This window comes from Diadema antillarum, unplaced genomic scaffold, assembly GCF_040938485.1.
Source record: "Diadema antillarum isolate AM-2024a unplaced genomic scaffold, OU_Dant_1.0 seq00000182_RagTag, whole genome shotgun sequence".
NCBI lineage: Eukaryota > Metazoa > Echinodermata > Echinoidea > Diadematoida > Diadematidae > Diadema > Diadema antillarum.
This window is the reverse complement of record NW_027271249.1, coordinates 2,131,762-2,157,594: the sequence shown is the minus strand read 5'-3', so window position 1 is coordinate 2,157,594 and position 25,833 is coordinate 2,131,762. Positions and strand designations below refer to the sequence as shown.

Sequence of the window (25,833 nt, the reverse complement as noted above, 5' to 3'; positions counted from 1 at the left end):
ATTACAAACATTCAAAATACCGCAATGACACAAACAAGCTATTCAAAAAGAGGGAAATGTCTGAATGAAGCGGCAGTTATTTCCGACTTCCTGAGGTACTTTCTGAAACCCACACCAATTACAAGTCGGCGGGCAGGTACTGGTCTTGAAAGATGAACGCACTCTCACACATGAACAAAAAAGAGAGTGAGAGTGGGAGTTTAGTGCCAAGTAGCGGTACTGGATCAGACCAGGGTCCATGTCGAGGAGAACACTCCAGCGCGTAACTAACACTAGGCCGCTAGGCCCGGGGGAGGGGACAGGTCGTACAGGGGTCCTGGCTTTATTCAATCTTTTCAAAAGACACACTGACAATAACCCGTTCTGAGTCCTGTCTTTTTATCTCCTTTTCTTCTTCTTTATCTGTCTTTCTTTCTTTATTTCCCTCCATATCTTTCACTCTTTTTGTGACAACCCAGGGTCCATCCTTTTCACGTCGAGAAAGCGGATTAATTCCGAAAAGTCTTTGAAAGTGATAAATCAGATTCGCTAGTTTTTCTGTTTTACATTGAGGAGGATTTTCCGATTGCTAATCGGATTGTAAAGGCTTGTATGGGACTCTTAACCCGCCATTATCCGGCCGTCCTTTCTTCTGGCTAAGAATGAAATCCCAGTCGCAGTCGTGTTTTACCAACAAGCTCCCTTATCCTCAAATATTTTGACAGCTTTAATGACGCGGTCCCGCGGGGACCATGAAGGGGGTAAAGGAAATTGAATTTCTCTCCTGATTTGTTTGTTTGGTCTTTTTTTTTATTTCATGGTTTGGTAGTTCTTCGTGATTTTTTTAATCCTTCTCTAGCTCTTTTGCCAGTTTTTCTTCTCCCCTTCAACATCCTTCAGTTTTTTGCAGTTCTTCTCGTTAACATCATCATTAATACATGTATCAAACACGGTTGAAATATATCCTTCAGGGAAATCAACAACTACCCTTGGTGACAGGGCGTTCTTTTGTATGCCCGTTCGAAATTATGGAATAATCGCCCTCTGTTCGTAAAGAAAGCAGCTAATACAGCTAAACAGTTTAAAACCAGGTTAAAAACTCATCCTCTGAAAAATGTTACTTAGGTTTCAATTATTGTGCATGTCATGGCTACAATTAACGTGTAATGACTACTGTTTCGTAATGCTATGTTTGTTAATATGTTATTATAGTACTGCGCAATATGCATGTCCTTCATTGTTATCATCATTATTATCAAAATCATTTCCCAACTATCGTCATCATCATTTCAAGTATCATAATCTTCGCTGTATTATCATCGTTATTGTCAGAACTTTACTGATTCTTCAACCTCGAAGTAGTTTCTGTCCTAGTGGTATACTGTCTATTTCCATCTATTATTTTCGTAGAATTATTTGAAGCCCCGTAAACTTTAACAAGAAAATAATTACATTTGCAGTAACTTAACTTTAAATTGCTATGACACTGTGCGATGACATGACACATAAACAGATCACAAATGGTAATTTGATTTGATTTGATTTGATTTGATTTGATTTGATTTGATTTGATTTGATTCGCTTTAAAGGATACATGCCAATATCATCTGGTCACTCGCAAAGGTCGATGTTTTAAACTCTTCTAAAATCGTTGATTTTTATTCAGTCTGTAATGATTTATCTTTGGAAAAAAAAAAAATGAGTGTCTGAAACTTGGAGAGAAGGCAGTTCCAAACAAGACAAGGTGAAGCTGAAAAATATATTCCCGTTTCAAGATGCCGCTATAGGGGGCGCCCCATCAGCTTGCCCACAGGAATCTCATTTTTGTGCTGACACTGTGTAAAAGTGAATGAAGACATTAAGACGACGAAAAACAAATGTCTCCATCAGTGAAACTGGGCTTTTCCCTTTGTGCACCCAACCCCTTCTCCAGCCCCCCCCCCCCTCCCCCTGTTTGACTAGCCAGGATTTGAATGGATCTTTGTGTTCATGTGCATTTTGTATTCATCTTCTCTTTCCCTCTGTCGTATTATGTATATGAATGTGATTATAAACAATCATTGATTCGTGGTAGGCCTACTTCATAACACACACACACACACACACACACACACACGCACATATATATATATATATATATATATATATATTAACTTATATATATGATATGATTATGTACATAATAGATAGATACTTCTAAATTTTATATCTGTATCCTTACAAGAGGGAGATAAGAGAAAAAGATAAGAGAGGAAGAGAACGCTGTAATGCAGCAATTTTCCAAACCAATTACTCCGCCCTGTAGCCGGATTTCAGCTGCGGCGCGCAAAGTGAATGCAAGGCAATTTCACATTAATGACTACAGCTTTTCTCGCCTTTTGTGCCGAATTCAACCGGCATTCCATACTCGCAACGGCTGGTCGAAATTAGATTAAAGTGCACAAGGCTTTTTTTTTTTTTTTTTGAAAATGTATCGCAGATGTGTATCAACAAAAAAAAAAAAGAGAAAAAGATCTAAAAATCACCAGTCTTTATGAAAGGTTTTGTACAAGGGGAAATTAAATCTTCAAGAACGTCTGGGTACAATTACATGAACAGATGATACAAATCTTCTTCTCTCTTTGTCTCCCTTTCCCCCTTATCCTTTCCTCCCCAGATGAAACAATTATTAGATGTAATTTGACAAAATCTTAACCATTTTTTTTCTGAGTAATACTATAACATCTTCTGTCGTGTATTCCGAGAAAATGGCGAACAGGATGCAAAGTGTCAAGAAAGTTTCATTTCACAGCTTTCTTATTTTCCATAATTCATTGTCATGTGTTGTTGGTGTTCAAGTCTTCTTGGAGCGTGGCGTAAAATAGATGTAGGCTACACTTATGAATGAATGCAAAATGTGCCAATTGTCATGGTCTGATTGGCACATATTACACAGTCATGCTTGTAGATCTTCTTTATCTATTTATTTCTTTTAGTTAAGTGGGGTCTCTTACTAAACGCCGTTAAACACCCTCAATCGAGTGAGAATAATAGGTCACAAACATAAATCAGAAACACCGAAAGTTCGGGTCTACTGCAGTAATGAGGAGTCTTATTAACCTCAACCTCACTGAAATTGATATTACACACTTACTTTTTACAGCGCAAGAGAAACAACTCAACTGAGCTAAAAGCTGCCTCGTCTCTTTTGTTGTTGTTGTTGTGGTTGTTATTCGTGTTGGTGTTGATGTTGTTGAAACAGTCCATATTTTATATTGAGTTATCTCCTTTAGAAAAAGTTACAATGATTTAAAATGAGTTACACCCTATAGTCCATGGTTCATTGATTATTTCCTCTTCAGTAACTGGAATAACCATATGGAACCGACCCAAACTAACAGATTATGCACAGTTGTCTGTCTGTGTATGAGTGTGTGTGTGTGTGGGGGGGGGGGGGGGGTTAATAACTTTGCGAAGACTTGCAAAAGACTACTGTGACGAGCATGAACGTTTGCTGTTATCATGGACCCTTAGGGTCCATGCTGTTATCAAGCACTGTCAAGTGAATGAACCGACAGAAACTTGCATCTAAAATCTAAAGAAAATATCGGTGACGCACTGTTTCGCCATTTCAAAACTTCGACTCCACAGCGACCTTTTTTTTATAAAGAATCATATCAATGTACAACTACTTTACACGTCCAATTAAAAGAAAAAATAATCATTGCTAATTGAAGAGAAGTGAAAACAACTAGCCAGTGAAATTGCTCATCAAATCAGTCATGTCTTCAGTATACGATGATTTAAATGAAATATTAATGCCGGAATGCAATATCAATTAATCGCAGAACAGTGGGATCTTTTTATTTTATTGTTGCACTGTTTGTCATAGAAATTGGTACTTTACATGATTCTGTTTCACTATATCTTTTCTCCTTTTTCAATCATTTACTAAATTGATACATTATCTCAAAAACTTCAAAAAGAGTTTTTTTTTTCTTTTGCACTTCCTATTCTTCTGTCATCAGGAGGAAACTTGAATGACTAATTATTACTTAAAGAATCTTATCAAAACAAGACAAAAATGCCCTGGCATGATCAAGTTGAGTTGCTTAAGTTGCACTATTTATTGGACATAAGTTATGCAGCATAGATACTTAATTTTTAAGAGAACAAACTCTCCAACATTGTCCAACACACAAAATGTTCAATGTAGTAAAGCTTGGCTTGGCCTTGTTGGCTATTGATGACCGATCGAATATGACAATGTCTGACATGTAGCGAATTTCGAATAAAAAAGCAGATTTACAAAAATATACAGTAGGTGAATTGATGTGCATTTCTATCCGCTTCAGGTAAGGGTGGAGTACGGGCGACTGGTGAGCGCCAACGACGCCAACGCTATCGGCTGGATACAGAGCATAGCGGCGGCCAGGCACGATCACGAGCAGAATCTGACGGCGGAGCGTCGGCCGGACGGACTGGTTGCGTTCCGCACAACCAGGCACGTTCTGAAGGGGGAGGAGCTGCGAGTCTGGTACGCCCCGGCCCTGGCGAGAAAGCTCGGAGTCCCCGCCCATGTTGGATCGTATGAAGGTAACTTGATATTCTATCTCTGTTTCATATTTCCTTGTTTTTCACTCATTCGCTGCCACTTCTGATAATTCAGTCCTTTAGCATTTACCCATTCTTTCAATCATTTTGTCTGTTTCTTACTTTCTTCATGAATTTTCATGACAGTTGTCCAAGTTTGCGCACTCCTTCAACGGCAATCGATCTTTTTGGGGATGAAAACGAGCATAAATTTACAGTACATTTTGAATGATGATTTGAAATCAGTCCTGCTGTACTATCTCCATCACGTTGTGTAGTTAGATGTTCTCTCGAAAGTTAGTCATGCAAAACTGAATTGTATTCATTTTGAGTGTTAAAGGTAAGCTCTTACTCTATAAATTCTTTAGATTGAGATGAGGGACCAATCCACAAATTAGATAGAAAATCTCAATCTAATCAAATTGAGAAGTCAATCTTTTTCTCAATCTGATTTTGGATTGGTCCCACAACACAATCCTATAGATTTATTTCCAACCAAAAGAAATTACTGAGACCTTTCTGTCATAGATACTGAGGGTCTCGGTTAATGGAGTATTTTCAAAGCAAATTCACGTACATAATAAAAGCCTTCGCGTTGAGACAACAAACAAATATATATAAGGGGTAAAAATCTAGCAATATGCTGGAAATAGAAACACCCAGAGAGCGCAAACCTCCGCCATAACCATAAATGATGACCATACATGGTCATTAACGCCATAAATCTGTGAAGAAAAAAATTGGATTGATCAGCACCAAACTCAAGATCACTACCAAAAGCGAATCACCTGTTCATTTCACCAGAATGGACCTATCCTGAAAATACCTTTCATAAAATTCCTACAAGATAACTTTTAGCGTTATTCCTCACAGACAAACAAACAAAACGCCGGAAGAAACATAACTCATTTGGCGGAGTTGAGGACTATATAATCGAGCTTTACAATTTTCCCCCATATCTATAGTCGAGCCCACCTTGCTTTCGTCGAGTTTGGGAAAAGTAGCAACTTAACTATGCTGTAAACTTATCATATAGAACGCCGTTATCATTTGCCTGTCACTTACAACCAGTGATATAGTACGTTTGAAACGGCGCGCACTCTTCCAATACTTGAATACATGTGGGAAGCATGCTACCAGGATTCAATCACATCCATGACACCTGTTCATTCCGGGTTTAAAGGTAGTGCCACTTTATTTTGCTCTTTCAATTTCTCTTTCCAAACGCACAAAAGCGTTATGGATTGCAAGCAAGAGCGTTGGAGTTTCTGTATAGCTAAATGTCTTGTTGTGATTGTTTCTTATTCGTGTTCCTTTCTTTTTCGTTTGTTTTGATTTATGTTTCCCTCTCTCTCTCTCCTTTATTGTGTCACGTTCTCGTTTTCTATTTCTTCTCTTTCTTTCTTTTTGTGTTCCCTTAAGCAATTGTTATTGGAGAGTTTGCTCTGTGGGAAAATGTCCCCCACAACTCCAAGTAGTGACCTCAACGATAATCAATTCAATTTGTCATTGATTCACATCACAATGGAACTCAACAACGACGCTTCTCAATTCTTGTGTACCATAAAAAAGAGGCAGTTGAATGAGGCAAAAGCTGATATTGCCATTTCATTGCGAAATGATTCGGATATCACATTTATGGGTTCCTGATTGTGGGAGTATTTTCTTTCTTCCATTGATGGGTTGTCGAGTTTTCTTCAGCTGGCGTTAAACTGCCAAGGATCTACCGATTTACCGTTCCTAAAATGAAAGAAAAAAATCTCTGTCTTTCATTTTGTTGTTGTTGTCTGTGTTATCCGTTCATGACAACGGTCAGCAGCAATCCGTATCAAATAGAATGCCACGACAATCGATGACGGCCAGTCTATTATATCTTGCAAACACATATTCACCGGTTACTTTAAAGGGAGAATATCCTCTAAACGTTCGCTATAGTTTTCGTTACGTAGTAACCCATTCATAAATACATTCATTCATTCATATATTCATTCATTTATACGTTCATACATTCATTCATTCATATATTCATACATTCATTCATTCATTCATTCATATATTCATTTATACATTAATTCATTCATTCGTACATATATTCATTCATTCATACATTCATTCATTCATTCATACATGCATTCATTCGTTCGTTCATAAATGCATTCATCCATTCATTCATTCATTCATACATACATTCATCCATTTATTTATTCATACATTCCTTCATTCATTCTTTCAGACATTCTCTCATTCATTCATTCATACATTCATTCATTCATTCATACACTCATTCATTCATTCATACATACATACATTCATACATTCATTCATTCATTCATTCATTCATTCATTCATACATTCATTCATTCATAAATACATTCATGCATACATTCATTCATTCATGCATACATTCATTCATTCATGCATTCATACATCCATCCATCCATTCATTCATACATTCATTCATTCATACATTCATTCATACATTCATTTATTCATACATACATTCATGCATAAATTCATTCATTCATGCATTCATACATTGTTCATACATTCATACATTCATTCATTCAAGGTCTTATTAAGTTCTTTGAAGTCAACTATTCAGCACAGTAAAGGCTTTTCCCACGGACTGTTAGACAGTTTTGTTTTTATAATTTATAAATGTATTCACCTCTTTACTCTTTCACGTATCCTAATGAAAAAGTCTTTGTTTGCGATAAATAGCATATACATTTGGTTTTTCGAATTCCTTGCTATAAGAAATCGTTTAATAGCGTTTTTGCTTACTTAGGAAAGACACGTTTATGCTGTATTTATTCATTTGTATTATTCATTTATTTATTCATTTATTCATTCATTCACCCACTCTCTCATTCAATCATTCATTCTTTCATTCATTCATAAATTCATTTATTCATTGCTATGTTTATCTAGTCTACATGCTCATATTTCCATCTATCTATCATTATGATTTATCATACACTCATTTATTTTATTTGTGTTTCGGGGAAGTTACCCCCGAGAGAAAGTTCTCGAAGGTAAAACTGAAAAATATAGAGCAAGTCATCTTGGGCCTGTTTAAAAAAAAGGAAAAAAAAAGTTTTATTATAAATTGTGAGTTCCAATTCAATTTCATTCAATCTAAATATCGTTTCTTTCCATCCAACAAAAGAGTGAAACAAAATACAAAACATTCATGACACAAATAAACTATTATATTGTCAACTTGTCATAAATACATTATGTGTTGTAGATCGTCATTGTAATGCTGGTGTGATGAGAGAATTAAAAGCACTAAGTGTCAACACGAATATGAATGAATGTATATACGCTTTTTAGATACACACGCATAAACATATACATCATTGATATCTATGTATGTATTATAACTATATATTTGAATGTAGTGGCGTGTATGTGTGTGTATATGTTTATGTGCACTTGTTTGAATAGGCTTTTCTCTCTGCTAAGTTCAGTTTGATTGCTCCACCTGCTTTCCCTAGGAAAAAGGTTTGAACAAGAGACTCTTTCTGCCAAGTGTATACTGCACACATCATAGATATTTTAGAACTGCAGTAGATGCTGATACAAACGCATAAGTGCACATGCCATCATCATAACTGACATGACGGCACCAGAATGCGATAACCTTCTATTGTCAGCTGTACAAGCAAAGCGAGTAATCGCATTCACCCATTCAGTGGCGCTACGAGTATTTAGCCGTGCAAACCAAAAGGATTCACTTTCCACAACTGACGATAACCCCGTATAAGCCTATCAGCGCGCGATGATGTTATGCTTTATGCGAATGTTTTAAGGAGGATCGCAGAGGAGCATTCTGTGCGCGCGTCAAAAGAAGGGCGCACCACCATCGGGTAGACAATACCCCTTCCATGTTAGACCTTGTAGGGGAATAAAGGTGCCAGGGAGCGTACCTGCACGGGTAACACTCCAATCCTATTACCTACGGAGAGTAGAATTACCTCTGTGCGCATGGTTCGCGATGAAAGGACCATCACATTTTCCAGAGCAAAGGACCCTGTATATACACGCAAGGAATGTCACAATATCACTTTATAGACACATAATCGCGTGGGTGTTTTTTTTTTCTTCCATTTCTTTTCTTTTTTCTCTCCCTAATGCTTAAAGCTGCTTTATTCTGTTATGACAACACGTTCCCTTTCATATTGTCATGTATTAGTGGGTAATATCATTACTTTTCTAATCGGCGTAATAATTCTGGGAGGGGAGAGAGAGGGGAAAAAAACCGCTTGTTAGGTTGGGGTATATATTGCCCAAGCATTTCCATCTTCGGTTGCCAATAATGACTGTAGGCGTGTGTCGTTTTGTGAAAAAACGTAATGAATCAACAATAAGGATGAAAAGGTTAAGAGTGCTAGTGCATGTTTATTTGACTCTCTATAACGTTTCAAAGAAAGCGGAGCAAAATAATGTGGCATTTTGCAATACGATGTTTTTATTTAGGTTATTCCAAGCGGAGCTAGATGAGTAAAATCTATGGTGATCCAGGGATTTCTGGAACACTTTTACGTGAAGAGAATACTTCAATACAAACGCTCACCAAGAGTTACTAGTAGGTGTTACATCCATCACATGTAGACAGGTTCGGGTATTATCATCAACCATTACAAACATGACAGTGATAAACCTTAAGCTCTTGAATTATTGTATTCATTTATTAATGAATTTATTGTTATATCACAGGAAACTACTACATTCAAACATAAACAAAGCAAATGTGTACACCCTTTGCTTGTGTACATCGACAACGTTGTCGATGACGTTCGATTTCATCAAAATACGAAGTGAAACTAAATCGTCTTACTGAACTCAAATACAATGCTTTGAAAATGGTGATAATTTGGTGATAATTTGGGGGTTTTAGACATAATGAGAATATAGACATATCAACACAACGAGGCAAGCAGGCTCGATTGCAGTCTAACTCAAACGTTTGGTGTTTTAATGATTACGCAGATTTGTTCAAAACAGCTAGGATCACGCAAAAATTGCAATCAAAATTGACTTATTGTTTTGCCTGAAAAATACGAACATATGAATTTCTGAAATATGCAATATCATCCACTAATGTGTCATGTATAGCCAAAAGGTATAACAATTGTATATTCAATGTTTGAAATGCGAATTTATGTCTTATACTCTTCCATGATATTAGAATAAACTTATTTTGTGATTATTTCTTTCTTAAAACAGTGTATTCACCTTTCTCTTTTAACTGATTTCTACTTGGGCGCTGAATGATCTTGGGTCATGACGAATAAGAGGTAGGGCAGTTTTTTTCCTTCCTACTTTCACACTGACCACAAGTTTTTAGCACCCTGCGAGCAAACGGTCGCCCGTTAACCGTCGGGAGAAGAATACGCGAGAAGATAAGAATTCAAAAGAGAAAGAGCGAACGGACAAACTTGTTCTTTGCCTTGCGTCTGGTTTCTCTTCTCACATCCTTCGAAGTATCTGGTCAGATACTTCATTGTCCATAATCCACCGACAATTTCTATGGGCGAAAGAAGGCAGGGGTCCCTAAATCCGCTACGTTAGCCCAAACAGTTATTACCACTTGAACAAAACGTGCAAATACAGATGCCCCAGAAGTGAAAGGAACTGGTCAGCTCATACTGCGAGCTGCTTATGGTATTAACGCGTTAAGAAGATTTACCACGAGTGAGGGGGCAACGGAACATGTTTTAAGCTTTTTTTTTCTTTCGAGCCTTTTCTTTTCACTCTCCCTCGGGTTTTTTTCTATCAACTCTTTAACCCTGTTGGATGATGGATTTTTTCCCCTCTCTCTCTTTCCCTTGATGACAGTTTGGGAAGTTAGAGTCCTTTGTGGACACACCGGTGTGTAAAACAGGACAATTAGCGTGTAGCGGCAGTTAGCTGGGAATCAAGCCCTTGTAAGCCTTGTGGGCACCGAAGTGAACAGAGCTGAAGGTGGAAGATTATTATTTTGCTTTTACTTCTTTAAGAGAGAAATCATAATCTGAGACTTTCTTGTACCGGTAATCCGATTGGCTAGCTTCTCTATATTCTTCTTCCCCTCGCTCTTCTATTCCTCTCTCTCTCTCTCTCTTTTCTTGGCACGCCACAAGACGGCTAACTTTCTCACTTCTCTCTCTCTACCCCAATTTGCGAGCGACTTGTCGTAGATGAGAATATACTTAATTACGAGTCTTGTGGAGGGGTAGTTCATTACGACACCAGGAGGCAGGGGGGCACGAGAGACTCTTGAAAGTCGACTGGTAGGCGGAAGTTTGTGGCTGTCATCCTAGAGTCTGTGCTATAGTGTCAACGAGCAGCAGGTAAGATACCACTCAGACTTTAGGTTGTAATGTACTCAACAAGTGCGCCCTAATAATGCCTTTCCACCACGGCAGCGTATACATACACCGAGACAGAGGTGTTACATAAACAGGAATGATAATATATTTTCATTTTTTGGATCGCAAGATCCATGATTTTACTTCCCTTCTTCAACTTCTTGTTCTAGAGCGTCTTCTTCCCTGTTAACAGTTCGGCATCTCCTCTTGTTCATTCTGCTATAATTGCATGTATGTGGTGAGGTAAAGTGTGACATGACTGATATTGCACCCACGTGTAAAAGTTGTCATCATATTGACGCCACAAAACTGTAATCTGATCGTCCCTGGATATATACAAACTATATATATTTTTGTTTGATGGCTCTGCATCAGATTTTTGTGTTGTTTCTGTTGTTGGTATATCACGTGCTTGTCAGTCGTCTTGACGCTGGACTCAGACAACTGTCAGGTGGGATTTTCTTGGTCTGGTTTCACGTTCGAAAAAAGTGTCCCGTGGTGGGGGAAGACTAGAAAAATTGAAGTCGGGGAACAATCTCTTCCTTACACGCTTTTGAGACAATTATCATTTAGCAGTCAGACTCTTAGAGGAAATTTGCAAAAGTTAAGCTTTCACAACAGGGGTTATTTTGTTCATTCTTTCGTTTATTACTTACTTGAATTATTTTTTCATAATTCCATTTATTCCACTGTACGACAAAAACGTAAATGTTATGATTACTAGGGTCTACATATACTATCAATATAGTTACTACAGAGGCTATCAATATTGTTCTCGTTGTTTTTGTGTAATTGAATACCTGAATATAAGAACGGCCCTAGTCCAAATTTGGCTGTCATCTTTGGGGATCCCTTACGAAATCATGCAAATATGAATAATCATTCAAGTGACGTTTCACATTTAAATTTGTATACACAACATTCGAATTACTGAAAAACATTAGAAAGTTATTTGTTGATTCCAATTTTTTTTTTTTAATTCTCTGAAATGGGGTCTTGGGTCTTTCTTATATACAGGTATTCAGTTGTCATTAGCTTCATCGGAATAATTGTTTTCCCTCTTATCATCAAGACTATTCGTTTTAGCAATACCACAACCATGCTGCGATCTTGGCGGCGCCATTAGTAAACTTGAATGAGGTCACTTAGCGAAAGTCTCGTTTATGGAATAATGCTCTCGTTAGATCCGAGATGCTAAGACCTCTCCCCCTCTCTCTCCTTAGTCCCTACGTTTCTTTCGCGCCACCATCGATGCATGTCTTGCCGTGTCTCGGAATAAACAAGCCACCATCCCGCGATCGAAATTAGTAAGGGGATGACATGTTCCCTTTGTTGCCCAAAGTGTTTACCACCAGCTTTCTGGCCAAGAGTGCAATCGATCGATCGATCGATCACCTAATCAGTTGTGCCGGAGCTTCAGCCAAGCCAAGTCAGTGCGCGAGTTCGGCAGTGGGAGAAAGAAAAAAAAAATAGAGGAGAGAGCGTTAACAAAAGCGAGTATTACATTGAAGTTGCGCCTGCCAATGAGAATGCGTAGACGTAGTAAAAAAAACCTGTTTTCCGTCTTTGGAGTAAAGCTTGCTCTGAACATACAGCATAAAACGGAACTGCGACAAATCCTTGGTAATAACGAGCAGATGACCAAGTTCATTATCTATTATGCGAGAAGTATTCTGAAGGGTCAGATTATTTCTACGTTATCATGGGAGAAATTAGTCGAGATAGAATGACATTAATATTGTCTGTTCTTCACGGTGCGCTGTTAAAGTTCGAAAGACGTGACGATGACGACGTCGACTTTTCTTTTTTTTCGACGTGAATGTGAAAAGGATTTGTTTGCCCATGAAAATTATCTATCATGTCTAGAGCGCTCCAGCGTTCATGACAAGTTTACCACTAGAGAAAACGATGCGATGGCTAACACACACACACACACACCCTCACACACAGACAGAATGCCTTGATTTCCCTACTCGTAATAGTCCATCATTGACCCATATAGCTGTTCGAACTTTTCAACCACATGATCATGCTGATATTAACGTGCTTGTTTTCCTTCCTTTTGTAGCACTTAAAACTTGCATATGTTGGAGCAAAATATCAGTAAAATTAGTGATGTGAGCTTGCCTAAATAATTTTCTTTTGAGCGAGGTAATGGCCCTACCATTCCCAGAGTAACACGAATGACTCTATCGCTTATCAGCTTAATGAATGTTAATGGGCTATCTGATGCGATGATAGTCAAAGGGACAAGTAAAACTACGCGCAGAATGCATATACTTTTATCACTTCGTTGTTGTGTCGACAAAGCGGGGGGGGGGGGAGGGGAGAGGTGGTTTATGTCATAAACTTTAAGATTGTGTCAAGATTTCGTTGTACGGAAGTATTATGCATTTTCATTTGATTACGCATGAAGGAAATGACTTTTAGTGAAGACATGAAAAGGATGATTGTGCTTGCTTGCATTATTAAGTGCGTGTGTACTTGTTAGCGCGCTTTTTAATCAACCGAATAAATCTTGTCATGTTGTGTGAGAGTCAATACATATTTTATTTTCTCGTAGGAATGTACTCGAATCAATACCATCAATTGCTTCTTTTGAGAGAAAGCAGAATCAGTTAATTTCTGGGTGCTGCAGCGCAATTAATCTTTGAAAACTCTCTCCATCGCTCCCCGTATTGTCGGCGGGTCGCCGCTCTCCAAAGCTCCGGTAAAGTCGCTGCCCCTCATTCCTCTCTCTCCCCCATATACTCCCGATCGATCGTACCCATACGTCACTGGGCCTACACACAGGTGAGCTATACTCCCGGGATGACACAGGTGGTGATAATGCGACGAAGCGGTGGCGCGCAGGACAAACACGGCTTCGATTTTGGCCTCGGGGCAAACTTTCTCTAGACTCCCGTTGAGCTATCTTTTTTTTTCTTTTTTTCCTTTTTTAATCTCTCATGGCGTTTAGTCCTTTATTCATTATTTCTCTACTTTTTTCTTTTTTCTACTCACCATTGAGTTGCCTCCAAATGAATGTAGCTCAGCTATTGCAAAACTCGTTTGATAATGCACGCTCGTCATTGGAGTGCAACAGAGTTAAAGCAGTGAAAGCAATAAAGCATTCTAATGTCCTGCTATCAGCAAAACCCACGACCTGACAAAGAATAAATTGATATAGGTTTCCCGGCTTAATTTGTAAAATTGTTGTCCACTTTCATATTATGTGCATTTGATTTCGATTGTTTGAATCGATGGAGCGACTTTGGTCAAACGATTTCACGTTGAGTGCTCTCAATTTCGTTTTTAGGCACCAAATGAATGGTCACTGTATAGTTCAAAGTCGGATGTAAGCATTCAATTTCATGTTTCGGCATAGACTTCCAAGTTTGTGCATTTAAATTAGTGCAATGGGCAATTTTTACAATTTGAGCATTCAATTTTGCAATGCACGTATAGTTATGAATAAGCAAGAGTGATTATATCTAGCTAATCATTGAATGTAACTTTTACTTTTTATCTTAGATATCATCATCATGATCAGCATATATTTATCTGAACATCCAGACTGTTTTCAAACACGACTTGTTATGTCAACTTCCAGACAAAATACTAATTTCGTCATGTCATCACATGGCTTTCTTTATCTCTAATTTACATCTTTATTCTCTTTAAGATTCTAAAATTGTGTTTATAATCTTCAATTTGACATCTTCATTTTAATCACCATCATCAAACTGCTTTGAAATCGTCATTTTGCATACTTATTTGCATCACCATCATGAGGATGCAAATACCATGTGTGATTCACGTGTATAGACGTTTTTAACATTCTGTTCAAATCGCGGTGTACTTTTTGATCCACATCGTATACCTACAGGTTTGATTTGAATGCTCCTTTTATGAACTTCTTTGTCTACATGCGAATGTGAATGCTCGGAAAGAGCTGTCGACAGGTTGAGACGAAGTTGAATAACCATTCGACCATTGCCGAAAATGTTTGCGCAATCAATTAATTTAGAATGCGCAAATGACAAATCGTTTGCCAAATTAGTCAATTTTAAAGAAGAAAAACGATTTTGAATGACGTTGTTTCAATGCCTATGCAAATCTGACTAAAATTAATGTTTCTAATATGAAATTGAATGACAAAACAACGAAATTGGCCTGGAAATATAGTATGTAAGATTAATATCACAAACACAATGTAATGATCATAATGCAATTTAAAGCTGGAGATGATTCATCATTAATTTTCATTTTTTGTTGGTTTGGTTTTTTACTTTGTTATTTGCTTTTCATGAATTTGTAACTTTTCTATTTTTTCTCGAATCTTAGGACTTGATAGAGTGGTTTTATACATCTTGGGTGTTTATGTTACCATCATGTTTGAAGATCAGTGTTGCCATAGCGAAAATGTTGAAAAATGAATTTACAATCCCTCCATTAAGATATTGAATGATCAAGTGATCGAAACTCCTTTAAAGCTTCACTAGTGCGAGGCTCAATGTTTCAAAAGGTTTTGACAAGACAGCCTGTTGAGCGTCATTGACTCGGCTTTGATTTCTCTTGAACACAATAAGTGTTTGTTAAAGAAAAACAAAGAAAAACAAAAAAGCGGGACAAAAGGCATAGTATGTTCTGTACAGCCCCCTCGGGCTAGGTTGGGGTTTTCTCCTTTTTTTTTTCATTTCAGAAACAAAGGTAAGAAAATCGAACAAACCATGTCCTTGCTCTATATCATCGTGAATAAGGTCTCGAAGCTGTTGGAGCGAGGTAACGGATAAGGGTTCTTTTTTTTTCTTTGGTACTAGTAAACAAAATTGCTACATTCTCGCGACATTATTGATAAATACTGCAGGGAATGACATGTACCGCCCGGGGCTGTTCCTATTACACCTTCACGGAAAGAAAAGAAACAGCGAAAAAATCGAAATAATGTTGTTGGAGCTTTGAATACCATCCGGGCAAACTGGGGGAGAATGTTCGGGGTAACAAAACTCTTTGACAATGGCGAATCACTTTCTGGTATCCCCGGCGGTTTGCAGCTTGGCAGAAAACACCGATATATTGCGAAACAATGTGAGAGCAACAACCATGTGAGCAACAACCAAGCTGGGGAATTTACTACGGTAGAAACAAAATCCTGTGAAATATTGATATTGCTGATGTAAATTTCCTTGTTTTCAAAGTCCAAAGCGCAGAGCGCGAGATCTAGACCTCATAGAGATCTAAAGACCATGTAAAGTCGATGATAATAATTATGACAATGTACATTATTGATTAACTTATTGTTTTTCAAAAATCAGCCCAAAGTTTGTGCAGTAAAGTTATTCAAAGACAATACCAACACGAAATACAGATTGTTAAAAAACAGATTTTCTTTCAGCACTTTACAACTTACTGTATTAGATTGTTTTGCTTTGTCGAGCAAAGCAAAGAATAAGGCAAAAAAGCAAAGAATGACTAGTTTTCTGGAGGTGAGCATAAAGGACATTTTGTTGATTTGTTTGAGTAAGATTTTGTCGGACCCTCTCCCGAAATCCCAGCAGTAGTTTCCCCGTCTGGTGCTGGTAGGTGCTTGGTATTTCGTGCCAATGAGATTGGTTCTCCATTCTTCCGTGTCCTCGCCTGTTGGCGTTTGCCCCGCGGGCTCAGATTGAAAAACAGACGATCAATCGATCGCGATTTTTTCTCTCTCCTTTTTTCGACGAGGGCAAAAAACATGCCGTGGGATCGATAGTGGTCGATAGCGCGGAAAAGCCGACAGTCAGGTGGTGTATTCGCAACGCGATTTGCCCGCTCACGCCGAACTGCGCTAATAGTCACGTAAAATAGCGCGCCGCGAAGATTACACTTAGACCCAAATTCGTGTTTTATCTGAAAACTGAAAACAAACTGGTGAAATGCCTTACAAACATTCAGATTTGACCCTGGTTGACTTTTTGAGGGCTTTCCGACAGAATCTTCATAGATGTGAAAACAGGAATTAAAGATTACGTTTTGCTCTCGGTGACTTTTGTATAACCTTTGTCACCAGTATAGAAACTATGCATCATTGCCTTTACTTTGCATTGAAATTATCTGTTTGTTAATTTGCTTGTGATAATTATTGTCAACATCTGTCATTGGAGAGCGCAAAGAGTGCTTGCTATTAGTATCAATGCAACAAGTTTTTACGAAATGTAACGAGTGGTAACTTGTTTGCTTGTTTGTTTGTTTGTTTGTTTGTCTTGTCTTCAGACACATTTTCCCATGCATTCGATGCGTTATCCAGAATAATTTTTTAGTCATTTATGACTCTAACAAAAGTTGGAACAACACGGCAGGTTATCATATCACTTATGGCGAAAACCAGGTAATTTACAAGTAGTTCAGCTGTAGTCACATTTCTTTCTTCAAATCTCAGTGCGATGATGACGAAAAAAAAAATAGCATCACATTATTGTTGGAGTTGGATATTTCAAACTGCTATTTTGCTCAAAATAGCTTCAGCCAGTGTTCTTCAGTCAACTGTCAGGCCTGAATGAAATGGACTCATAAACATTGTCCATTTCAAGGATGCGCAGAAGCAGGCATATTACGGAACACGAGGCGTTAATATCTGCTATTGTTGTAATGGTTGTCAAAACACGGAGTGAGTAAAATCTGTTTCATCCTTTTTCTTTCTTTTTTCTTTCCTCTTCATCTATTTTCGATCATCCCCTCTTGTAATCTTTTATCATTCATCAACGGTGGCATCGACATCCCAACGTGTCCTGGGAGAAAGGAAAGTTTCGGGAAGAATGCAAAAACAGTGGACGGCAGTGTTTGATCAATCGAACAAGTGTCTTTTAACCCTTGCGAAAATCGATGCCTCCCCTTTCTCTTCCGTACCTCACTCATCTCAATCTCCATTGAAGAAAGCATGTAACTTTTCGTAAACAACTTCCTATCGGGGGGATCGCTTGAATAGGAAGGGTTCGCTACTTAGAGACAAGTCAGGGGTAGGAGCGGGACACTTTTTTCTCCTCACCTGTCCCCGGATGGTTGCTTGAAGGGGCCGACTGGCAGGTGGTACCAAAGAATCTGTTTTCCCCCCTCCATCCATCTTGGAGAGCAGACACGCTTCGCAAACTCAGACACCAAAACAGAGGATTTGGTCCGATAATTTTTTCGAAGTTTGTTTTCGGAGCTCGGCTGACCCGTTACACTTTCATGATTTGACTTTAGAAGGTTCAAATTCGGAAACGCAATTTTCGGCGTCGTTTATGACTTGATTTACGAATTTCTCGGCATGCGTGTGTTACATTTCTGATGAAAGAGCGTGGAAAAAAGTCCCAGTTATCATTGTACAGGTAAGACAACTTAGATTGCTGGTATACGTGGCCATGTCTTTGCATGGTAGGAGCTTGTTGTATGAAAATGTCGCCGGAATTCGTTTTATGTAACTTAACATTTGCCGTTGTTGTTTTCCTTTTTTTTTCATTATAGCTCAAATATTCATACACGTATGGAATTTAAAAAGCGATGATCAGTTATTTCTTCTGTGTTACTGAAATTTTGCTTGAGATATAAATCAGGCATCATTTATCAATTTATCATAGCATGATTCCAGTGTTTATTTCTCTATACATATTCATTCTCTTTTGTTCAAAGAAATAACAAAATCCGAGACTTATAAAGAATGCCAACACATAAATTTGATTAGCAGAATGTATGGCGCGTATGAACATAATTATACTTATCATCTATCTACCAATCTATGTTATTTTTTGTCACTTATTTATCCACTTATTATTTAATGAGCAAAATATGACCCTAAAAATAATACTGTCAAATCGATTGTGATTCCAGAGCGTCTAGTGTTTTTTTTTAATGATTTCTGAGTTTTATTTCGAGATTAATAACTTCCTTTTTTTTTCAGTATCTTATACACCACATGAATATTTCATCAAGACCATTTCATCAACGGATACAGGCATTTCAATTCCGCATTGTTTGTTATTATAATAATGCGCCGTTTAGAAACAAACCAAAACATCCACTTATCTCTCTATTTTTCTTTTTCATCTTCCTTATTAATTTTCAGTTCACTCACTAGCTTCCAGGATGCAGTGGAATTTTCATTCGAATGTGAACACTTTGAAATCACAGAGTCAGGCATTTGACTGAATTCGTACCTTACAATCACATATCATTGAAACAATATTTCATCAAAAAATAAGAAGACGCTTTGGTATCAGCTATACGAAGAATTTTTGTGCAGATTGCCACCTTGCCCTTAGCTGTTAAAAAAATAAAAACGATCTAAAAAGGGTTTAGCAATGTTAGTCTTCTGTAACAGCATGATATCATATTCTAAATTTCGTTTATACTTACTCGAATAAGATATTTTGGGATTAGGCAGCGATATCTTGATGGTAAGAGGAAACATAGCTGATGTGGATTTTAATCAATAGCTTTTAACTTCTCCACATTGAAATTCAGATTCAAATCAAATTTTATATATCCAATATCACATTTTGCCGATACAATCACAAAAAGTAATACGAAAATGTATAAACTTACATATAGGCCCTATGAAACTGTTCATTCAAAATCATATCATCATTGAGAAGAGCGGCCTAAGTTAAGGACAAGCATGCGAAGCTGTATTTTAGTTCCAAATTTATTTGATAGGGAAGTAGCATATACTCACACTTCATATGTATGCAGCATTTTTTACGAAGAGAATGTCATGACGAAAAAAAAAGAAAGAACAATTTATCAAAACAGCGAGACGACATACATTTTGGGGGATAAAGCAAATGAGGACTCAAACCATTTGTTGTGAATGACACATGGTTGTTTTTCAAAGAAAAGAAGCAAATTTTTTTTCTAAAGGAGGGACAATAAACATCGTGTAAAATAGGAATCAAATCAAATCAAATCAAACCACAACATTTTGTTTAATCCCGACTTGCACTGCGTGTTGATTATATAACTCATCACAATTTCATTTGATGGATTGATTGATTTCTTTTCTTTTGATCTTATTTCTGCATTCATTTTTCATGCAAGAATATAGCACAAAGTCAATTGAGCAAAGTAATTGAGGAATGATAATTACATATAAACAAGCAACTGGTTGACTTAAATGTACTGCACTGTTTTTCTTGATTATATAAAGACGAGTGGGTGTCATTTTACGTATAAAAAAATAAGAAGAAACTTTTAGATTCCATGTAGCTGCTGTTCAAGAGGCAAATCTAACTTTGATAGAAATGGAGGAGACCGTTATCATAAATAGGTGCTTGACGAGGATAACATCCACAAATAGAGCACATTCTCATTGTATCACTCGTCTCTGATTGTTATTTTTGTTTCTTTTCTTCCTCCAAGTCTCATTTTTTCTTTTATGTTGTTTCTGTATCTGTTAATCAATCGAGTTTCCTTCTCTTCCCCTAAGGCCTTGTAAAAAAGCTATGTCGCAATTGTTCTGTACACCCAGATGACTGTTGGAAATATTTGCGATATCTTTCTCATGATCAAAATTCTGAATCTGAATCTTAATCTGAATCTGATTTTACCTTGTAACTGAGTACAGCTTGATTGTTGGACATCGCTAGTGTTTGTTGCTCACAGATTTCTAAACCTCGGCAATCTTTTCCACAAAACATACTCTCGATATCACTTACACATTTCTTATATCAGCAGCATTTGAATTCTTCATAATCGTTTCTATTGGAAAAGACTGCCTCCTTTCTTTTAAAAACGTAGTTCCCTTGCCATTTGTCGAAACCAGTTTATGTTCCCTGATAAAATTCCCATGCATGGAATACCCTTGCCGTCGGAATATGACGAAGCGCTACAATTCGGTATAACAAGGCATAACCTCTTGGTCCATATTAAGTAATAAAATTGAAGACTTTATCATTTAGAAATAAGAGAAATGATATCTCCGGGTCACTTTATTTCTGCCATCAGAAGTCTTCTAGGTCTCTCAAAACAGATTGTTTTATAGTAATTCTGTGAGAGATGATATAAACGATAACGATTAATACCTGAAATATGAGATCACCTCAAACCCAAGATCACCCCGATATTAGCTACAAGCTAATATACGACGAATTGCAAATGATGTTTGCAAAACTGTAATGCAAGTTGCTACTACTCTCCGATTGTGATGAGCCATGAAAATGAGAATATCTTGAATTGCTTTAACAGATTTCATTATTTCCATTCGTTTAATGCCTCGAATCATTTGTGTTTTCTCATTTACATACAGACGAGGACGGATTCTTCGCCTGTCCCTTGTGTGCTCGAAAATTCCGATACCCAAACGCCCTCAAGTCACATCTTAAATCCTGCAGAGCAGCGTCGCATTGCAACACCGTGACGGTCAGACCGATCTACCGACACGACAGGGAGCAGCCCGACGCAGGAGAACCGACTCGACTTGGAAGCGCCTTCAGGAGAGTCACGCCGAGATCAGTGACCGAGTCAACGTCATTATCAAGAAGCTCGGGTGATGATGGCGAAGGCAGCGTGAGTTGGGCGGACCAGCGTCCCTTGAGCGGCAGCAGCGCCTTCGTGTCCAGCAGTCGAGACGGAGGGAGTGCGTCGGCGTTCAAGCCTCACACGAAGACAAACGCGCTCGGCAACGCGGCGTCATCTGGCGCCCGAGAGAAAACAGGCTTTCGCGCATTTCGCAAAACCCACTCCCCATCGACAACGAGATCGTCAGATGATTCAGTCATGAGTACAGTCAGTTCATCAGAAGCAACGAGAAAGGACTCAGGCGTTTTGTTTTCGGTCGACAAGATGCTGAATAAATCGGGAGGGGCACAGGGCGAAGGGCAAAGTACGAGTGGAGAAGCCATGAAGTCGCCGACTGGACTCGACAAAAATGCCAACCCATTCGACCCCCTGGCATACAAATCCCAACTTTCGATCCCAGCTAGCGTCGCGCAGTATCAGCCGCTCGATCCGTACGCGCACATACCAATTCGCTGCTTCCAACCCATGTTGCCGAGCATCGTAAGGTATGGCAGCATCCTCCCTCCGGTACATCATCGCGAACTTTTTAATGGAGTGAGCCATCCCTATTTCCCATACAAGGTCCCCATCCCGACACCGTTCAAATTCGTCCATCCACCACATCCCCTGCCCCCTCCTAACGAACTGGAAATGCCGAAATTTGCGGGACTCGAAAGAACACACTTGCCTCTTCAGGGTTCGTCTCCGTCATTTCAAGTGGGCGAAACACAATACTCTTACCTACAGGACTCGGGTCGCAAAAACAAGCGAGGGCATTTGTGCATATACTGTGGAAAGCTCTATTCGCGAAAGTACGGGCTGAAGATCCATCTCCGAACCCACACCGGCTACAAGCCCCTCAAGTGTAAGGTCTGTCTGCGTCCCTTCGGAGATCCCAGCAACCTCAACAAGCACATCCGCCTCCACGCTGAGGGTGAGACGCCGTACCGCTGCGAGTACTGCGGGAAGGTGCTAGTTCGCCGACGGGATCTCGATCGGCACATCAGATCCCGCCACCCGAACGAGGCGGCCAAGCGAGAGGAGAAGCAGAGGCAGGAAGCGGAAGGGAAAGAAGCCGAAAACGAGAACAGTCGCGTCAGCTCCGCGACGGAGGAGGAGGAGGATGAAGAGGATGAGGGTCTCCATGACGACGCCGAAATGTCTCCGCTGAGTAGCCCGGATGCTTCCAAGCACTTAGAGAGCAGTAGGCCTAATGACTGTATTGATGTGCAAAGTGCAAGCTGATTGGCTACCTCTCTGTCCACGCCATTGATCACGTGAACAATGTGAAGAACTGTAGGAAGAAAAATGATGAATTTCAAATACGTGTATGCTAGTACGTTGTGCTATTTTTTTCTCTCTCTCTCAAAGACACTGTCATACAATGTGGTTACTTAATTTTAGAAAATGTGGAACGCTGCATGCTGGTTTAACTGTTTTATGATTATGTTGATAAAGATTAAACCTGTGTACAGAAGTTTTGAAACTTATGTAGCACAATCAATAACTATATAAATAAAGAGCACCACGCTAATAGACTGTTAATTCAATGGTTAACACTACTGTCCATGGGAAATTAAAATAAAATGTTAACCCGGTCACTCAGATTTAGTGATTATGTTAAGTTTTAATGTTCTCTAGCTTAATATTCATAAAGTCAGCCTCACGTAAGTCGACCTCACGCAAGTCAAATAATTCGCTAAGTCATGTAAGTCGAAGAAAAGTTCAACCCCGGATATTGCCATTCGTGTTGATGATATTGTTGAAAGTCGAAATCACGTTCAGTTAAAGGATTTTCCACGGTTCTTTTAGATTCGACTTAGGAGAGGTTAACTGTAAAATATTAGAGATTCCTTTGTCATGTAAGTTCATGCAGAAAAAAAACTGCAAAAATTTGCTAAACAGTGCCCTTCATATCAGTCAAAACCTGTTTTTCCACGCCCCCCCCCCCCAAAAAAAAAGAATAAAAAAGATCGTTTCGTGGAAAAATATTAACCGCTTTAATTTCCTCGTTATGTAACTCATCACAACAAAGCTTTTTACGGGATTTTAGTAAAACTAATTGTACTTTTAATCCTGCACAGGTAGATTTAATGACCTCAAACTACATAAGAGAAAAAAAAAGAAGAAAATCGCTGTTCTAACTAGACCCGTATTTATACTCATCACGTTGTGTCAATGCACTGCACATTGGAACATATATTTCCGAACGAGTATCGGTATTCACCATGTATATCCTGACAGCGAACACTTCAATAGTTCTTCAATCACAGCTAACTGATATTAAATTGAACATCTATAACATTTCGGCACTTCTCGATCTCTCTCCAAAGACATGAAAGCTCAAAATTTGGTCGTATTCTTTCTTTTCATTTTTATTGTAGATAATGGATTTTCGGCGAAGTACATGTATGACATTAAACATATTCTTTAGGAATGAGGTAAACAAAAATTCCCCTCCTGGTATACATTGATCCCAAAAATGGAACGTCATAATATTTGTAACAAAGTCATTGACTGGCGATTCGAGGAGAAATGTCGTCAAGGAAAACAAAATTATACAATTACCAGTTTCGAAAAAGTTGTCAAATAGATGTTGTTGTTTTGGGGTTTGTTTGGTTTTTTTTTTTTTGGGGGGGGGGGGAGGGTAAAGAAAAAGTCGAGCAACATGACAGGAAATCTCATGAATTGATTTAAATACAACCTTAACAATATATTCTTTTTTGAATATTTGAGAAATGTATTAATGTAATCTACCGTCAGAGAAATGTGTTTTACTGGCGCATTAAAAAAACAGCAAAGTTTATCGACAAGCTCAGTTTTTATATATCGATTATGTACTACAACATGTGCTAATTTATTTTTTTATAAATATAACGTGCAATTACAAAATGACTCGTGTGTAAATGTGGCTTACACCTTGAGTAAGACTGTGGAGAATTTAAGTCTTGTCTTTGACGCGACGTCTACACGCAATATAGAAGTCGAGGAGTTGTAAATAGTGATTTCTAACATTGTCAATAAAAGCAATAACTTATTGCGCTTCCATATTCATAAAGAAGAGAGTGTTAATGTGATATTTCTTTTCAAAATTCCTGTCTTATTCCAGCCTGCTTTAAGCGCACTCATCAAGTTCCATCTGAGAAACAACCAAACAAGATAACGTGTTACGTGAGAATATGAATGAACACTTTTGGTTTCTCAGATTTTATCTAGCTGTTTTTCAATGCCTTGTCGTGAAAATGGTGCAAAGAAAAAAAAAGAACAGCCCCAACATATACGCTATACAAAACGATTTAAAAATGCATGAGTGCAATAAAATGTGATAACTTAACTGAAATTGACGCTTGATGCTGAAGAGAGTGAAAATGAATTGTATTAAGTGTACGAGATACCAATCATTATCGAGGAAAACATTGGGGATCTACCGGAAACAAAACGAAAACCCTATATTCGTTTGGTTGCTTTATTAATCAGAAAAATGAGATAGGGCATACAGGACGACATCTCAGGGGGACCTAGATAAGATCGTCAGTCATATCACATACCTATAGTCTTTTTAAACCAGGATAATTTACGAGCTTGCCTAAATAGCCCTCCTTGGATGCTTTTCCTACTGTGTTTCATTGTAACACACATATACATACAAGATTTCCTTTATGAATAAATTAACAAATATATCATATATATATATATATATATATATATATACATATTCATATTTATATATATACACACACATAAAAGTATATATATATATGTTTATATATATATATATGTTTATATATATATATATATATATATATATGTACTGTATACACATTGATATATATACACATATAGAGTTTGATCGCTAAACTCATTCAGCGCAATTTTTAAACATTTTGAAGTAAGTCCATCATCAGATAGAGCAAAAAAAAAACCTTCCCAACGAAACCTCACTTATTGCATAACAAAAATGTTCTCATATTTTCTTACTATTTTCTTTGTTTCTAGCAGGTTTGATAGCAAATACCCAAACTGACAAGAATGGAGCTACCTCGTTTTAACGCTGATATAAGTGTGTGTCTGTACATATACAGTGCGTATCAAAAAAAAGGTAATCTAACTTTGGAGGGCTACTATTTCATAATTGTCAGCTACGGAGAGCTGAATGATGGCTGTATAGAAAGGGGAACTCTTCTTCTTTCCATTGATACATAAGTGCAATTTGCTATCATTGTCTCTAAAGTTTATGTGCTCAGACATGCATGACATTTGTCGGCATTATTAGGTATCAATGGAAAGAGGACGAGTTCCAATTTCCATACAACCAACATTGAGCTCTCCATAGCTGACCGTTATAAAATAGTAGCCCTCCATAGTTGGATTACCTTTTTTTGATACGCACTGTATAATGATTGTGTAATGTATGTGTATGCACACAAACGTACATAGA

The 25,833-nt window shown here is 38.0% G+C and overlaps 1 protein-coding gene across 1 annotated transcript in view; it reads left to right on the top strand.

The window, feature by feature from the left end:
• LOC139728531 (PR domain zinc finger protein 13-like) overlaps positions 1-22,697 on the top strand; it is a 31,876-nt gene extending 9,179 nt beyond the window's left edge. The window contains exons 2-4 of the mRNA XM_071639467.1: positions 4,314-4,554; positions 21,145-21,408; positions 21,472-22,697. Of these exons, the coding sequence (XP_071495568.1) occupies positions 4,314-4,554; positions 21,145-21,408; positions 21,472-22,640 (1,674 nt within the window). The 3' untranslated portion in view covers positions 22,641-22,697. The remainder of the gene's footprint in view (positions 1-4,313; positions 4,555-21,144; positions 21,409-21,471) is intronic.
• The last annotated feature ends 3,136 nt before the right edge of the window (positions 22,698-25,833 follow it).